The sequence below is a fragment of the Danio rerio genome, chromosome 2 (genome assembly GCF_052040795.2).
Source record: "Danio rerio strain M-AB ecotype USA chromosome 2, GRCz13ab, whole genome shotgun sequence".
Taxonomy (NCBI): Eukaryota; Metazoa; Chordata; class Actinopteri; order Cypriniformes; family Danionidae; genus Danio; species Danio rerio.
This window is the reverse complement of record NC_141022.1, coordinates 29,237,185-29,255,282: the sequence shown is the minus strand read 5'-3', so window position 1 is coordinate 29,255,282 and position 18,098 is coordinate 29,237,185. Positions and strand designations below refer to the sequence as shown.

The 18,098-nt window shown below is 34.5% G+C and overlaps 2 protein-coding genes across 11 annotated transcripts in view; one reads left to right on the top strand and one right to left on the bottom strand.

Moving 5' to 3' along the window:
• pld1a (phospholipase D1a) overlaps positions 1–5,473 on the bottom strand; it is a 73,185-nt gene extending 67,712 nt beyond the window's left edge. For 3 of the 4 annotated variants that reach the window (XR_015477762.1, XR_015477763.1, XM_087239475.1), the window contains exon 1: positions 5,349–5,472. The gene's annotated coding sequence lies outside the window, so the exon portion shown is untranslated. 4 annotated transcript variants of the gene reach the window in all.
• A 6,238-nt stretch (positions 5,474–11,711) lies between these two features.
• ghsra (growth hormone secretagogue receptor a) lies at positions 11,712–17,463 on the top strand. Of its 7 annotated transcripts, XR_015477975.1 has the most exons (6): positions 12,045–12,348; positions 12,668–13,281; positions 13,473–13,570; positions 14,630–15,211; positions 15,304–15,393; positions 17,094–17,463. XR_015477975.1 is itself a non-coding variant. In XM_087240132.1 (5 exons), the coding sequence occupies exons 1-4, from the start codon at positions 12,264–12,266 to the stop codon at positions 13,539–13,541; spliced, it is 357 nt and encodes a 118-aa protein (XP_087096258.1). In that variant the 5' UTR covers positions 11,968–12,263; the 3' UTR covers positions 13,542–13,570; positions 14,630–17,463.
• Positions 17,464–18,098: the final 635 nt, after the last annotated feature.

The following is an 18,098-nucleotide window of genomic DNA, read 5'->3' as shown; positions in this document are numbered from 1 at the left end:
AACCATGGTTATACTAGTATGGTTAAATTATGGTTGGTGTATATTAAAACTATAATGAATTTACAAATCTGTTCCAGTGATGGGTTGCAGCTGGAAGAGCATTCGCTGCGTAAAACATACGCTGGATAAGTTGGTGGTTCATTCTGCTGTTGCGACCCCAGATTAATAAAGCGACTAAGCCAAAAATAAAATGAATGAATGAACTGATCAAATCATATCATATCATATAAATCACAAAAAAGCAGCAAACTACAGCTTATTATGGTACTGTATATGGTTTCGTTTCACTAGTGCCCCATTTTTGATTAGTGAAAAATGTGGATAGAAAGGAGGAATTTAGTCCTAAAAATGTAATTTAAAAATGTAGAATGTCAGAATAAGAAAAAAAGGGATAAACAGTTCAAAAGTAGGACATGATTATACACAATGAGGACTATTGTCTGTGAAAATGAACCTGCAAAAAGATTATTTGAATATAAAGCCTGTAGGATACACAGTCCTCAATGCACCAGTCACTTTGTTAGAAACACTTCTATGTTTTCTATGTTTGTTTATACAGCTAGGATTTCATTTTTTCCAATTCTAAAATAGTTTTTACTTTTTTATTCAAAATCATTAATTAAGATTCTTATTGGTATTATGTTTTTTAAAGGTCACAGGTGGTTGTATAAACATTTCACTGTATACCGTACTGTGTGTGTGACAAATAAAATTTGAATGTGAATTTGAATTAATGGTGCAGTTTTGTTTAACAAAATTCTCAAGCACGCTCATGGTGTTTACAGCATCTGCCATCTTACTATATGAAGACATGGAGAAAATCTGTCATAAAATCATGATTCATATACACATAGAAACTTAATTACCTTTATGATTGACAACCCATCCAAATAAGGTTTCACATGAAAAAAAAAAAAACTGACTGGAGTTAATTAAGCCTATCACCATAGTACAGAAGAATTATCTTCTCAAACAAACAAACAAAAATATCCTTAAGAAACAAACATTCCTTCTGTTCCATGATTTAACTTTAAAAGCAATTACAGAAAATGTTTGGCAAAAAATCTAATTATTTTAGAAAACAATTCATGATTTTACAATGTATTTCACTTAGAGTAGATTTGTGACACATGATTTTGAAAAATACAGAAAAATAATTGAAAAATCTAATGTAAAATGAAAATAAAGTTTGATGTCTTTGGTCGCCCATTTTACAAATTAAAAAAAAAGTATTTAAAAAAAAATAAACGTTTCCAGAAAAACACTGACTACTTTATGATTTCTTTACGATTCCTTGAATCATTACAATCTGAATTTTACCCACACTAGAGACAACTACTCAATATCCTTAGAAATCTTTCATCAGTATAACAAATTCCTAGGCCAAATCAATGCACTATTTGAGTCAGAAACATATGACAGATTAGAAAAACAAAAACAGGATGACTTTAATTAACTGTCTACGGTGGCTGTGTTTACTATAAATATGCAGGACGCTCAGGCTAGTCTGCAGGCTAAACAATAGTGTAATATTAGAGAGTTTCCTAATGGAGGGACTCGTTCATTCTTTCTGTGTGGGAGAACATTTTATGAGTGCATCTCATGCGTGTCTCCCACCTGTGAGCTGACCTTTAGAGGCAGCTTTAAAGAGATGTGCAGGCCAGAGAAGGGCAGTGAATTAGATGCGTCAGCTATCTCTCAGCAGGTACAATACAGCATTTTTATAATTCTTCAGATATCTTACAGCCCAGCCCCGAAAATCTCAGATTGGAGCATTGCTGAGTAAGGTTGCATTCATTTATCGGTTAACTGATATTATGCGCATGTGATTTTACAGACAAACTGGTTTTCTGTCAGCTGTGCAGTATGCAAAGTCTAGGAAGTTTTAAGAACACACTCATGGTACTTTGTTTTTAAAAAGCCAGAAGTGCAATAAAACCGAACTGTTATTTAAAACTATGGGAAATGTTACTTAGGGCTACTTCTCTCCCAGGAAATAGAATGCTTGAGTCATGTTAAAGGAACAGTTGACCCAAAAATGACAATCCTGCCATCATATATGCACCCTTCACTTGTTCAAAATCTATTATCTAGTACATCTTTCTTGTACTGAACACAAAAGAAGATATTTTGGAAATTCCTGGTTGTTGTCACTCATTGGCTTCCATAGTTTTTTTTTCATACTGTGGAAGTCGATAGGTGCCAGCAGCAGCATTCTTCAAAATATCTTCTTTTGTGTTTAAAACCACACGCACATGTGGGAGAATACACGCAAAATATCCCTTATGATGTAAAAATCCCTTAAATGTAGGATGTGAAAAAAAAACATTATTTTAAGGGATGCTCTAATCAGGATTGTCGGGGCCAATCCCGAATACCAATTCCTCTTGATGGTGATTAGACAATACAGAGTACCGGTTCTGATGGTTCAAACTTTATATAACTTTAACATTGCATAGAGCACATTTTCCCTCTAGGTGTGATGCTTAAGTGGAGATCTCTCCTTTCCTGAGAGAATATATGAAGGATGTTGCATACAATTCTTTAAACACTTCTCTTAAAACTATTTAGTTTAAATACGTCATGGTCAGATACAGCTTTACAGAAAATAATAAATAAAACATAAAAAAAATAAAATTTTGGTAAGAAAATTGGTAAGAAAAATTACTAACAATGCAATTTGGAAACATTAAATGATGGACAAATAATTCATCATACCTCAATGAAGAAAAGGTTTAGAGTGCATATTTGATGCATAAGAAGACAAAATGCATCTTCCTTTGCTTGTAAAACCATAAACAAACATTTGAGATCGGTTTATGTGATCGCTACATTAGTGAGTGCTGATTGAGTCATATCGATCGATCGATCCAAGCATCCCTAGTCATTTTGAAATGTTGGAAGTCCTGGTAACTTGAACAAGTGGAGGGAGAGTAAATATTAAAAAAGTTATAATAATGTTTTGTGTGTGCATCAAATAGGCATGTGCCGATAACCGTTTTCAAGGTATACTGTGATTTTAAAAAAAATCTGCAAGAGCCTTCCTAAGGAATGTGTAAGATTGTTTATTTATGTTTTTTTTTTGTCTTTGTCTTTTTTTTTAGGACAGCAGTATTTCCAACAGAAAATCTATCCAACGATTGCAAAGAAATCTGTGTTTTTGAAACTAATGAGGACAGCACAAGTCAATGATTTAAACTAAGATGTTTACTGCTCCAAAATATTATACATTTTTCTTAAAATAAAATATTTTGTGTTCAAAAGAGAAAAAAGTTCTTGTTCTTGTGAGTCAAAAATGGAAGTGAATGTTTTGGAAAAGTAAAAACATCCTAAACTTGTTTTTTCCTTCACATTACAAAAAAGAATTTGTAATAATGTGTTCATCCACTGGCAATAAAAAAGCTGAATAAATATGTAACATAGCACCTATAAACAAGAAAAAGAAAACATGTGAGCTTTTATAATCATTGGCTAGCTTCACTGCATCTCGTAAAAACAAATACTGATGCAAATCCTGTACTGTAGGAAAAAGCTGCAATAATAACTGACTGTTAGACAAGGCAAGCCAACATAAACAAATAACACAAGCCACCTTTTCAGTATTTGTTAACTTTTTAAAATAAAATACATATTTTTGAGAAGCAAAATTAGACTATTAAAAATTAAGATTCCAAAAAGACATTTTTAACAATGCCTATAAAGCAGGGGTGTCCAAACTTTTCCAAATGAAAAGCCAAAAACCAAATATCATTGAGAGCTCTGGGCCGAAGGTAAAAATACCAAACTATATTACTGTACATTAAAGTCACCATGGGTAATTTCATAATTTAATTCATAACATTTCAAAATTAATATAAAACATGACTTTAAATTGTATTATCTAAAGCAGTATAACTTTTAAAATGATAACATGTTGCGATAAAACATAAACAATCACGTTTATAACACATTAGAGTTCAACACTGAGTGTCAAGCAGAATCTGCCTTTGACTTGATTTGCTCACCAAAGTCTCTGCATTCTCAGGAGACAGTATGAACATATAAACAAAATCTAAAAATCCAAAAGTTAAACGTTCTTAATGAATCATCAAAGCCAATATACTTGTAATCATGTTTTTAAAAGATTTCAAAAAAGGACTTCTGTAATATTAATTTACAAAAGAATAAGACAAAACTGCAAACTTTTCTACCTCAGAGCACATATTTTGTCAGCAGCAGTGCTCTTTTGTGCATTAAACTACAGAAGTACATAGATAATGAGGGGTAAAAAAAGTTAAGAACATTCATTTCTTTTGCGTGCTGTGGATGGGATATCAGCTGTTGCTTCCTGCCAACAAGTTCCTGCCCATTGTAATTCGTCATGGAGACAAGGCTCCAGGCTTTTGGGAGCAGAACAAAAAATATATACTGTATTATGCAACCGTGTGGTTTTAGAGCTTCACAAGACACTATACTGGAGACACAGGAATCACTTGTGAGTGTGTGTGTTGGGGCACGTTTGCAACAAGTGAACTGTGGGAATGTTTTGCATTGTCACTACATGACATAAAGCCGAACATATGAAATTACTGCATGTTTTTCTGATCTCATAATTGTAAGTCTGTGTTAACATAATAAACAGATGACATAGCAAAGTAGGTAATCATCTTTCATATTTGAAATAGTTGAAAAAGTTTTTTCCAGTCAGCTTACTCCTGTTGAAAAAGCCAGACTTTTATTAAGATTTGTTTTCAGAGCGTATGCACTTTGCACCTGAAGGCAATTTATGATAGGATGGTGTTCGCTACACAAAACCACAGTATAGCTGCTCATTTTACACGTGATAGTGATAGCATGATATACCCAAAAGTTCAGGGTCAGAAGTCTCATGCACTCTGATTAATGAATGACATGATGAAAGATTAAGAGAAAAACAAACAACAAACACAAAAAGAAATTTTAAACAAAAGCCAGTCAAAACAAATGCAATTAGGCAAGCTGAGAAAGTGTCAGAATAAAGGGTGCAGTGCTTTATTCTTTGACTATTCAGTGGAAGTATGCTGAATTACTGTCTTTGAGGACAACTAAAAAAAAACAAGGGATTTTAGAGCCAAGATGACTTTTCCCTCTTGTACACTGGTCACACATTCCAACACGGATACAAAAGCCTCTCACACTGGGGTGAAAAAGGAGCCAAGACACATCGGCACCGGAAAATCTTTCACATGTCCAAATTCAACACACAAACTGTCTTAACTGCTGCTAGAAATTTCCAAGTTTTCATTCCCTTCAACTCTACAAGCTGAGACAAAAACTTGTGAGTAGAGAGCATGAAGCTACAACAACAAACAGCCCAAAGTTTCACTGACCTGCTTTGGTGATTTCCACATGATTTATCAGCTGTTTGGCTCCCACAACAGTGAAAGACTAACTCATAGTTTTTCAGACAGCGTTAAAAGAGTCTCTCTCCCTCTCTGTGACTCCAAACAGACTAAACAAGAGGGCAGTGAAAAGATCAGTCATAGGCCAGTGCATGTGAAGAGGGCGGGGCCTTTCCTGTGTTCTCCAGTGTCACACTCAGTCTCTCAGCCAATCAAGTGCAGCAATATACAACATGCTCATCCCCTGCTCAGCTGTTTTATACATTCAGATTTACAGATATCTCCTCAAGGAAATGAAAAATCGCAAGAGAGATGTCTAGAATAGTTTGGTTATTTCTGGCAGAAACCACTAAGATTAAAGAGGAAATGGAAAGTTTATATTCAGGATTCTACAAAAACTTCTTTTTTCAGGATGTATTAAGAAATACAACTATATTTGCTACTAGATTTTGTAAAGTCTCTTTGATTAATAGATGCATTTATTTACATACATGAATGTTTATTGTATGTGTATTCATTTATTCATTCATTTTCATTTCGGCTTAGTCCCTTTAATAATCTGGGGTCGTCACAGCGGAATGAACCACCAACTTCTCCAGCATATGCATTACAAAGTGAAATACGCATAAACTCCCATTCACACACATACACTACAGACAATTTAGCTTACCTAATTCACCTGTACCACATGTCTTTGGACTTGTGGGGAAAACCAGAGCACATGGAGGAAACACATGCGAACACAGGGAGAATATGCAAACTCCACAATCCCCAGCCGAGGCTCAAACCAGCGACCTTCTTCTGTTAGGTTATGTTTACAGTATATGTATATATTCTAAAATCTAATATATACAAAAATCTAATATAATCTGAAATAAAAAATTTTAAACTTGACAACATCTAAAGTTGTAATATAATAATAATTTAAATAATAAAAACATTTTGTGATATGTTTTTGCTGTCACTGTTGAAATACTTAATATATTCTTGATTAATAAAATATATTTATATATACTATTTAGTGTAAAAATATTATATCATCAAAAATTATTCTACATTTTTTTGTTTCATGCATTCAAAATGAAAACATTTGGATGATTTTCTGTTTGCTTCATATAAAAGATTCTAAAAATTATTATATATTCTAATTAAAATTATACATAAACATTACAAAGTACAAATAAAAACTTTTTGAAATTTTGTATTTTTTATAGAAATAAATTGTAGCATTGTAAATGTTTTTGCTGCCATTTTAATAAACAAATATATGTCTGTGCTTAATAGAATTATTCATTCATTCTTTCAGTTTCATTTCGACTTAATCTTTCATTTATCAGGGGTTGCCACAGCGGAATGATCTGCTTACTATTCCAGCATGTTTTACACAGCGGACGCCCTTTCAGCCACAAGCCAAAATTGCAAAACACCATTACACACTCATTTACACACACACTCATACATTACGGACAATTTAGCTAATTAGATTTACCTATACCGCATGTCTTTGGACTGTGGGGGGGAAACCTGGAGGAAACCCACGTGAACAGGGAGAACATGCAAACTCCATAAAGAAATGCCAACTGGCCTAGCTGGGCCTCAAACCAGCAAACTTCTTGCTGTGAGGCAACACTGCTAACCAGTCATCGTGCCGGTTTTAATAGAATTATCATTTTTATATTAAAATATACATACTATAGAATATTATATTAGAAGTAAACACATACACATGCATACAGTAAGAGATCACTACAGCTTCAGATTCCTGAAATGACAAGCATCATCTCCAAGACTTGCAGGTCGAAATGACAAACCAACTTATTTCAAGGTTGCTCAGCAGTCAGGCCAAAGTTTACCTCAGAGCAGTTAGTTCTGCTCCTCAAACAAATGGCTAACATTTTTTTGAAGCCCTTCGTCCGACAATCCATCTATTTTCTATGGTGAAGAGAGAAAGTTCCACTTCGCTGTGTCTAAATGGATTAATCACTGAAGAACAAGAGCAAGACGCCACACTAAAGGACGTATCTGACGCTCTGTGGCCAACAACAAAGACAGAGCAGAAGATAGACTTCTGAGCACCATAAATCATTTATATTTTCAATTTTCCGCCTTGTCTGACGCAGGACCTCTGGTCTATGGAGTCTGTAATAATTACCACGGCAGGGTGTGCCATACCTTTGCTCAAATGGCAGGCAATGCCATTTATCACAGCCGCAAGCAAACATCTCTGTCTCTCACACACACAGAAAACAATATCAGCTGTACCGCAGACCCTCAAGTGTGAGGGGGGGGGGGGGGGGGGGTAGGGGGGTAAATGAGAGACAGTTGAAGATATTAAATTAATAATTTACACTTACTCAAAAGAAGCACACTAACTATAAACTAAAAATACAAGATAATTAGAATCTCAAGGACAAAAGTGGAATAAGTAAATCACATATATATATATATATATATATATATATATATACACACACACACACACACTACCGGTGATAAGTTTGGGGTCATTTTTTATTATATAAATATTTTTTAATAATTTAAAGAAAACTATTCTGTTCATCAAGGTGACATTTATTAAATGTAAAAAATGGTTAAATACTTATTTATTAAATATTTATTTATTACTTATTGTCTGTAGTTTCAAATAAAATGATCACTCCAGTCATTAATGCTTTTATTGCCATAATCATTAATAATAATAATAATAATAAGGAAAAAATAATAATAATGACAATAATAATAATTAAGGCAGTTCATTCCGCTGTGGCGACCCCTGATTAATAGGAAAAATCTGAAAAGAAAATAAATTAATGAATAATAATAATAAATATTAGAGTGATTTCTGAAGGATCGTGTTACTCTGAAGAATGGAATAATGAAGCTGAAAATTAATCTTTAAAATCACTAAAATAAATTATTATATTATAAACTACTTTTGAACAGTTATTTTATAGTGCAATAACATTTTACAATTTTACTGTTGTTTTTATTAAATAAATGCAGCCTTGGTGAGCAGGAGAGGTTTATTTCAAAATATTTACAAATTGTAATGATTATATATATATATATATATATATATATATATATATATATATATATATATATATATATATATATATATATATATATATATATATATATATATATATATAATTTTTATGGATATATTTCATTTTAACATTACAATTTTTTTGTTTCTTTTTAAAGGTTTTTTTAATAATTTAATGATTTCACCTAACAACACAGTTAAGGAAAATTAACTAGCATTTTAACATATCACAAAATATGACATTATATTATTTCCCACGAAATGCACATAATTTTAAATGTTATTATTATAGAATTTTGGATGGTCAGAACAGATTTATATAAAGCTTTCTTGCCCTCTAGTGGACAACATTAGAAAAACAAGTGTACTGTCCATTTGAGGATTCATTGCATGCTAACCACGTATAGCAGTGGACACCAAACTTGTTCCTGGAGGGCCGGTGTCCAGCAGATTTTAGCTCCAACCCTAATCAAACACACCTGAACAAACTAATCAAGGTCTAACTAGATATACTTGAAACATCCAGGCAGGTGTGTTGAGGCAAGATGGAGCTAAACCCTGCAGGGACACCGGCCCTCCAGGACCAGGATTGGTGAACCCTGACGTATAGTGTGTGTGTGTGTTTGCTTACTAGCAAGCATGTGTCTAAAAGAGAGTGTTTGTCTTCACAGACAATTGTGTGCTTCAAATCCATTCTCAAGGTCAACAGATAAAACTATAACACCAAAACACACACACACAATGCCTGGCACTATTAAAAATGGCCTAAAGAGCTACAGACTTCCTCTCCAGCTGAAAGAGGAATGAGGCATGTGCTGTAAAGATTATAGGTTATATTGTATCTCTAGATTGCAGCGGTTGCAGTATTACTGCAAATGACATGGCAATTGAGTCTGAGACTGAGACCAGTGGAGAAAACAACTACAATGGAGACTTTGACCAGACACCACTGAAACACCACACCTAAAAGGATGATTACTATTTAAATCCATGCTTAATTCATAATTAAACACGCTAACTTTTTAAAAATGTTTAACTTTTTACCTGATTTGTAAGAGAAGGCATCAGATTGCTAATTGTGTGTGCTAATATCTTAGCTGTAATATATGGCTACTAGACTCTAGGTCAGTTGTAAAACCAAGACTCTAGGTTGGTTGCTTTTAACATGAATGAATCTTGTTACAGCAATCCCAAACACATTTCTATTTAGGTTTTTATTTCAGTATGCCTTGGTCATGAAAGACTTCAAAATCATTTAACATCTCACCAATGTTACAGCCAACTCATACTGTGAATTGAGCCTGGACTCTCTCCAGGTTTTTTTTTTCCTTCACTTTTGTCAATTGGTGTAGTTTTGTTTCTCGCCACTGTCGCCTCTGGCTTGCTTGGTTTGGGACTTGTGGAGCTGTGCATCAATGAATTTGCTCTTCAGTGTTTGGACTTTCAGCAGTGAAAATTAAACAACACTAAACTGAACTCTGAAAACCAGACTGACAGTTTCAATTTACTACACTGTTTAAGCTTACTCTGTGCTGTAAAGATAACATCTGTGTCATTTGATATCAAACACTCAACTATTTTGTAACATTTTGGCTTAAAGGATTTTGAAAATATTGACAAAAAATGTAAGTAGAGGGAATAAAATTTTGAGTGATCATAAAGAAAGAAAGAAAGAAAGAAAGAAAGAAAGAAAGAAAGAAAGAAAGAAAGAAAGAAAGAAAGAACCTACTGTATGCGTGATTTTAAAGGCTTGCTGAAGTTTCAGGTTATTAGCTGTACTGATGATGGCAGTTTACAGAAGGACTCGATATCAGCAGATCAGTGCTTTCCAGTCATAAAACAGGTTAATGATCTCTGTCTTCGTTCACTTCCCAGAATTTTCAATCAACATCAAAACCTCATTTGCATGATGAAAAAAGCATTTCTTCATTGAATTGATTAAAAATTTGTCTTATACTCTTGGTACATTAACTAAAACAACGTTGGGTAATAACAGGTTAGTATACCAAGGTAAAGTATTTTTTGCAGTAGCTATGTCCACTGTATAACAAATAATAATATTCGCCATACGTTTAATTAGGCCCTATAGGACTTTCTAGAAATTATAGTTTTTCTCAGTCGCTTTGGTGCATTTCTCAAAACACTTAGTACAAACTGCAAGACCTAGTTGATAACCTGCAAAAGTGCATCGATTACTCAAAATGAATAGTTCATTCCTCTAAAGCAAGTATTGATGTCAATCAATGTGTCACAATCATCAAGATGAAAAGTCCTGACAGCATTGTTTTTGAACAAGATAGTCAAATGGCTTTGACATGTTTTCATTATGACAATTTACTCTGTAATTTTTTCCAATGCTAAAAAGTCAGATGTTGTTGACACATCCTGAAAATTCTCAAGACAGCACTATATACTATTTGCACAGCCATTTGAAAACTACAGTAAAGTTAGAAATAAACAGCAGAGAGTTGTATGAAAGCAATTGATGCATGTCCAAAAGCATTTGCAATTTGATGAAAGGAATGAGAAACTGCTACTAGGATGTGCACAAATGACTAATTGTTTTGAGAAATGCATGACCTTTTGTGCAAATGTAAATAGTGTTGTGAGAAATGCACCAAAGCGACTGGTGCAACTGAAAACATAATTGAAGAATATAAAATTAAAACCTGTACAGGTAGGCTAATATTTGACAGCATATCCGATTATAATAGTACATGATTCTGCTTGGTGCATTTTGCAGTTAGCATTAAGCTAGTTTTTAAACAGTTTATAAGATTAATTATCTGTGGCTTTGTCAAAACTCACTTTAAACCAACATCGAGTGTTTCTGAAAACTAACTACTGCTATTATGGAATAAGGCGACAGAAATTGAATATTAAAGTCTCGTTATTCGGGAAAACTCACAGTCCTTGGTTTCCTGTCTCCGATTAGAGTTGTCACGCCAACCATTCCAGTTCCCGCTGCAAATTAGAAAAGACCAGACGATATATTCCGAGAAGACTCCTGTTTCCAGAGCGTCAACGCAAAACTTCACCTATAGATGGCGCCGCGAGTTACACTGAATACTCGCACGCCACTTCAGTCATGAGTCTGCAATTGTAGCCTGTAAAGTAGGCAATTGCTAATTATGTTGCGTGTCGTATATAATACACAGTAGTTGTGCAACAAATCAATATTAGCAAGAGAAATACATGTGAGTAAAGTAATGATATTACTTTTGAAAGAGTATCAAGTCATAATGTAGTTGCATTTTTTTCAGTAAGAGCCCCAGAGACAAGCTTACATTTTTGTATAATTTAATTATTATTTTATTAAAAACGAAAATCAATTTACAAGAATGTGTTGCGCTGTATTCTATGATATTACCACAAGATGGCCCTGTTTATCAAGAATTAATCCTTTTAACTTTTTTTCTTTAAAATACTTTGTATCTATATTTTCGAACCATTCACGAAACTCTCCAGCTGTTTTTGCATCCACTTAAGCGATGATGAATCAATGACATCAGTAATGAGGAGTCCCTAAGCTCTGAACGCAGACAGCCGGCGCGCATTATGCGCGTCTCTCATCCACCGCAAGGTGATTTCATCTCTCCGACTCTCACATACCTTGTACACTTATCTTTCTTCCCACACCAGAGATGCCTTAAATAGCTTCAAGACTAACGATTTGCTGTCCAGTGTGGACAGATAACTTGCCAGTAAAAGCTGGATTGCCATCCTTAAATCCTCTGAGTTTTATCAGTTGGAACCAATTTTTAGATGTGGAACGGATGGCAAGGATGTGTCATGAGGACATTTATTTGACAGCAACAAATCTGTAGAGTACAACAGGGCGCGGGAAATGCTGAATGACCTTCAAAGAAGTAGACTTTTTAAGGGAATTCTTTTGGCACCAATTGTCAGCCAGCGCGCATCCTGTGCGCACGCCTCTAAGTAAGTTTACTATCATAAGACGTTCAAAACAACAATAACAGCATTGTTGTGAGGCTATATTAAAGTGATAATGACAGTTTTGTCGATTTCACGAGCGACAGAACGGAGCGGTTGCTATGGTTACTTCCAAAGGCGGTTGATGCTTCTTTTCGCGCAGCTTTGGTTTAGCAAAAATCAATTCAACTTTGAGGTTTCGCAAATTTTGTAGAGTCGTTTATGTAAAGGTACATTTATTATACGTACGTTGACATCGTTCAGGAAACGCGGTAATTAACGAAGAGCCTCCAAAACTCCTAATTCGCACCTTGCTGCTGTACAGGTTGTACACGAGAAATAATAAATGTTGGGCAGCCCTGAGCGCAGCACGATGGGGAGTCGGAGGGCAGACTGTCCTCCCCGAGCTCTCTCTCAGAGGACCATCTAGACGCTCCATGATCTCTCAGCATGCCTACCTGGACGAACCGGTCCAACTGTTCCTTCAACTGCAGTTGGGATGATAACGCGACATACTGGGGGATCGAGCAGCCGGTCAACATCTTCCCCATTCCAGTGCTTACCGGGGTCACCGTCACCTGTGTGCTCTTCTTCTTTGTAGGGGTAACGGGCAATCTGATGACCATTTTAGTGGTGACCAAATACAAGGACATGAGAACAACCACCAACCTGTACCTGTCCAGCATGGCCTTTTCGGATTTACTCATTTTCCTCTGCATGCCCCTGGACCTGTACAGAATCTGGAGGTACCGACCTTGGAATTTTGGCAACATACTTTGTAAACTCTTTCAGTTTGTGAGCGAGTGCTGCACATACTCGACCATTCTGAACATCACAGCTCTCAGTGTGGAGAGATACTTTGCTATTTGTTTTCCTCTTAGGGCAAAGGTAGTCGTGACCAAGGGTCGAGTGCGAGGGGTCATTTTGGTCCTATGGATAGTATCCTTCTTTAGCGCGGGACCTGTGTTCGTGCTCGTCGGGGTTGAGCACGAAAACGGGACTAACTCGTGGGATACCAACGAATGCAAAGCGACGGAATATGCCATCAGGTCTGGGCTCTTAACCATAATGGTTTGGGTCTCCAGCATCTTTTTCTTCTTGCCTGTGTTCTGCTTAACTGTCTTGTATAGTCTCATCGGGCGAAAGCTCTGGAAGAGAAAGAGGGAGACAATTGGAGAAAACGCTTCGAGTCGAGATAAAAGCAATAGACAGACAGTGAAAATGCTGGGTAAGTGTCTGGTTTCATCACCGGATTAAGTTTATAATTTTGCGCACTTTGCGCACAAGCGCACCCATTACGCACAGGACGCGCTTGGCACAAAACAGCGGTTCAATCCTGATTCATACTTCCTTTTAGAACCTAAAAATACAACTCGTCATGTAAAAACTAAATTGAATGCGTTTATTGAATTATGCGTTGAGGAAAACAGGCAATGTCCAGATTTAAAGTTTTAATATACGATTTTAATTAACATTCTAATGCGTTTTTCTAACTGAAGTCTTTAGAGATAATAGAAAGGCGCAGTGTAGCTTCAAGCTTTAAGTAACATTTTTTTCTTTGTTTACTCTTTAATCTTTGTGCGCAAGGTCATAATATTAAATTGTGTTAAGGAAAATAAAATGCTGATATTCCCTCAAAAAAAAAATAATAATAAGTAAAAAATCAAGGTAACAGTGTTGAGTAATTGTCCAAGAATAAGACTGAGAAAATATGATACAAAATAGGAAGCATTGACTTGACACTTGAGTGTTCGTTTTGAAAGTGATGAAAATCTTTTTTTGTAAATGAAAATGTAAAGTTTAATTGAAAGTTATAGCAGATCTGACAGTTTATTAAAATATTACATCATGAAAATCTACTAAATGTTCCTGTACTTTTAAAATAATATGCTTTGTATTTTGTGTGCTAATGAGGCTATTAAATAGAATTGGTCAGCCAAAATAAAAATAAAAATTCTGTGTTGGTTTACTCACCCTTCACTTGTTTCAAACCTATTTGAGTTTATTTCTTCTGTTGAACATAAAACAATATGCACTGAAGATTAATGAAAACAAGTTGTCATTGACTTCCATTGTATTTTTTCATACCATGGACAATGGCTATAGTTATCAAACATTTTTCAAAATATCTTCTTTTGTGACAAAAAGAAACAAATAAAGACTTAGAACTATTCCAGAGTGAGTAACTGTTCATTATTGAATGAACAATTTTGTGCATGCCCAACTGTTTGCTTGAAACCGTTGCTCTTTTTCCTGCTGAGTTTCTTTCATTACCTCTGTCTCACAGCTGTGGTGGTGTTTGCCTTCGTGCTTTGCTGGCTCCCCTTTCACGTGGGTCGTTACCTGATCTCCAAATCCACAGAGATGGGCTCTCCTGTCATGTCCATCATCAGCCACTACTGTAATCTCATCTCCTTTGTACTCTTTTACCTCAGTGCAGCAATCAACCCCATTCTGTACAACATCATGTCCAAGAAGTACAGGATGGCAGCTTGCAAACTTTTTGGACTACGTAACACCCCGCGAAGAAGCACATCGGTTGCCAAAGGAGAGAGTTCGCCATGCTGGACAGAATCTACAGCCAGCCTGTGACTTGAATGACTTCCCCATTAACCTCATGCACTGCTGCTATCATGAATTTGAACATGACCTTCTCTTGATTTGACAAAAGATCCACATTAGGGCTTTTCACACTGTATGGGCTATATATTTTTTAGATGATTAAAGAGGTATTCAACATATTTTTAAAAGGGATAGTTCACCCCAAAAATGATCTCCATTTACACACCCTCAAGTGGTTCTAAGTGAAGTTCCACAAACTAATCAAGAGGAGCACGTGATATGATTGATCGCAAGTGGTCTTCCATTTGTAATCATTAGTAAGCCAATCGGATCATTCCAAGCTCACTATAAATATCCGACGAACATTATTCCCTTATCTTTTTTTTTTTTTTTTTGAAGAATCCCCCTATCCACCTCATCTCCTCCTTTACAAGGGGAAGCTCTCGAGAACTTCCCTATCTTGTACCCCCTCACATGCTCATTGACCAGGTGGGAGCCCTGGGCTCAATTTTTTCTCTCCCGGGACAGCATGCCAAACCTGCTATTATTATCCAGCAATATCTAAGTGTGAACTCTTAAAACCTTTGAGTTTATTTCTTCAGTTGAACAAAAATTAAGATTTTCTGAAGAAAGCTGAAAAGCTGTAACCATTGACTTTCATTGTAAAGACATACCATGGAAGTCAATGGTTACAGGCATTCAGCATTATTCAAAATTTAATTGATTCATATTATAATATCATATAATATCATATTACTCATAAAGATTGTAAACAATTAAAGAAGAGCAAATGATGTCACAATTTTCATTTTTTGGGCCAGCTATCCCTTTAAGCATCCCTGCCAGAAATGTTTTATAGAAACGATAACAAGAGATTATTCTTTACAGGACAGTTGACTATTTTAAACTGAAGAGGTGTAGAAAAACACATTCTGTGTTCTTTTCTAAATTCCAAAGGTCTAGCTTGGAGCTAGTAACACTGAATACAGTGCTAAATGTTCATGTATTGATGTCAATAATGAAAAGGTATGCAATCCATGTACATGAAATCAAAAATAACATGGTTACACTTTACAATAATGATCTTCTAATGTATTTGTTAACATTAACAAACAATGAACAATGCATTTACTACAGTATTTACTCATCTTTGTAAACGTTAGTTTATGTAAACACATTTGTTATTTATTAATTTGTGCTAACAAAAAGTGCATTAACCAATGTTAACAAGCATGAAATAAGATTTTAACAATACAATATTTTTACAGTTAATTTTTGTAAATAAATAAAATTAACTAATGCAACATTATTGTGAAGTGAAACCAATATTAAGTGTCAAAAATGTTATACAATTTGCCCATTTCACAACTTACCAGAATTCTATGATCAAATTAAAGATAAATTTAAAAAATTGAATAAAATCTGACATCTCAAAAAATCACTGAGGGCCAAATAGACTTCAGCATGTAAGTTAAGGGTAGGTTGCACATCAATGAGAAATGTCAGTATACAGTATGATTAAGAATGAGTGATTGTTACCTGTTGATATATTTTGTGTTGCAACCAAATCTTAAGTTTTTATTTTTTATTTTTTTTATTTTGTGAAAATCCCTATTAAATATATAGGACGAATATCCCTATTGGCTTGATGTCAAACATCCCATGAAAAAAAGTCAAACTGGCTTCATAAAATTTGCTTTCCTTTTTATTAAATTTTAATGCCCAGATATTAGTAAGAAACTAAACAAACAGAACAAAAATAATTTTAATCTGCATGCATGATGATTTTATGAACAAATCAGCTCACATTTAACAAAGAACATAAAAAAACCTGAACTAGAAGGGATGTGATCTGAGTTTATAGGTTTGTTGCACATAACACCCATTGAGCTCTCAGATCTGGCAGTATTTTAGAAAGATCCATTCCATTATGAGCCATTTGCATCAAAGCTCCACATTTGATATGTATATGCTTTTAAGATATAAAGAGATAGGACGAAAATAACATGTTGCCTTAAATCTAAATGAAATCTGGAAGACAAAGTGAGCACTGTAGATACAGCAGCCTCCCGATGCGCCTGACGACAGGGACTGCAGAGGAGATGCCGTTCATTTGCATTGTGCCTGAATACATGTCGTGCTCTCTTAGCAAGTGTTGTCTCTGTGTGTGTGTGTGTGTGTGTTCATAGAGCTCCGCTCCAGACCTGAAGCAATACACTTGCTTTGGAGGAAAGTTAATTAAAAACAAAGAAACATAAAACAGTCAAAATGCATTTAAAGTACTGAAGCATCATAAAAGCTTGCTTTTTTGTTCTCTGTGTTTCATGTGCTGAATGCATAAGCTATTGGTACTAAACTACACTGTTGTTCAGAAGTTTCATTTAAAACCACCGCAATAACTGTCCTCACAGTATATGTGTATGTTAACAAGAGCTCTTGAATCCAGTTGTATCTGTTGTGCTGAAAACTGCATGTGTCTTGTGTTCTGAAATGCTGTACAGTATATATACTTGCATATTTGTAAATTGTAACATATGTAAATATACTCACTTAATTGGATATTTGTTGTGCAGGATGTTTTCTTTTTGTGAATGTTGGTGTCGACTAAGATCAAGGATTTACCAATTATGATCAATTTGTCATGCTATGTTAAAAATAAACATTCCAGAAGGGGCTTTTCACAGTGATCCAATAGATTTACTGCTTTTGGTTCCTCAAAGAACAATGAAGACCATTATAATAATCTAAAAAAAACTTTCCACATTTAATGGAACCATTTGGTGAATGAACAGATTAAAGATTCAGTGAAAAAAATAAGGTTTTTAAGGTAACTGGCTGCAAACCATATGCACATATAAATTGTTTGCAAGTAGCAAGATTAAAACAATTAGCAAATCCAATGAATCATTTTGTTACAATGAATCAGTGTTCTTTGATTTTAAGAGTAATATATATATATATATATATATATATATATATATATATATATATATATATATATATATATACACATACATACATACATACATACATACATACATACATATATATATATATATATATATATATATATATATATATATATATATATATATATATATATATATATATATATATATATATATATATATATATATATGTGCATAGATTCAACAAGGTGCTGATAAAGTATTCCTCAAAGATTTTGGTCCATA

Coding starts and splice junctions, on each gene's coding strand:
- ghsra (XM_087240128.1), top strand. CDS start 12,793: ATGCCTACCTGGACGAACCGGTCCAACTGTTCCTTCAACTGCAGTTGG. Junction 13,571..14,629: donor ACAGACAGTGAAAATGCTGG/GTAAGTGTCTGG, acceptor TCTGTCTCACAG/CTGTGGTGGTGTTTGCCTTC.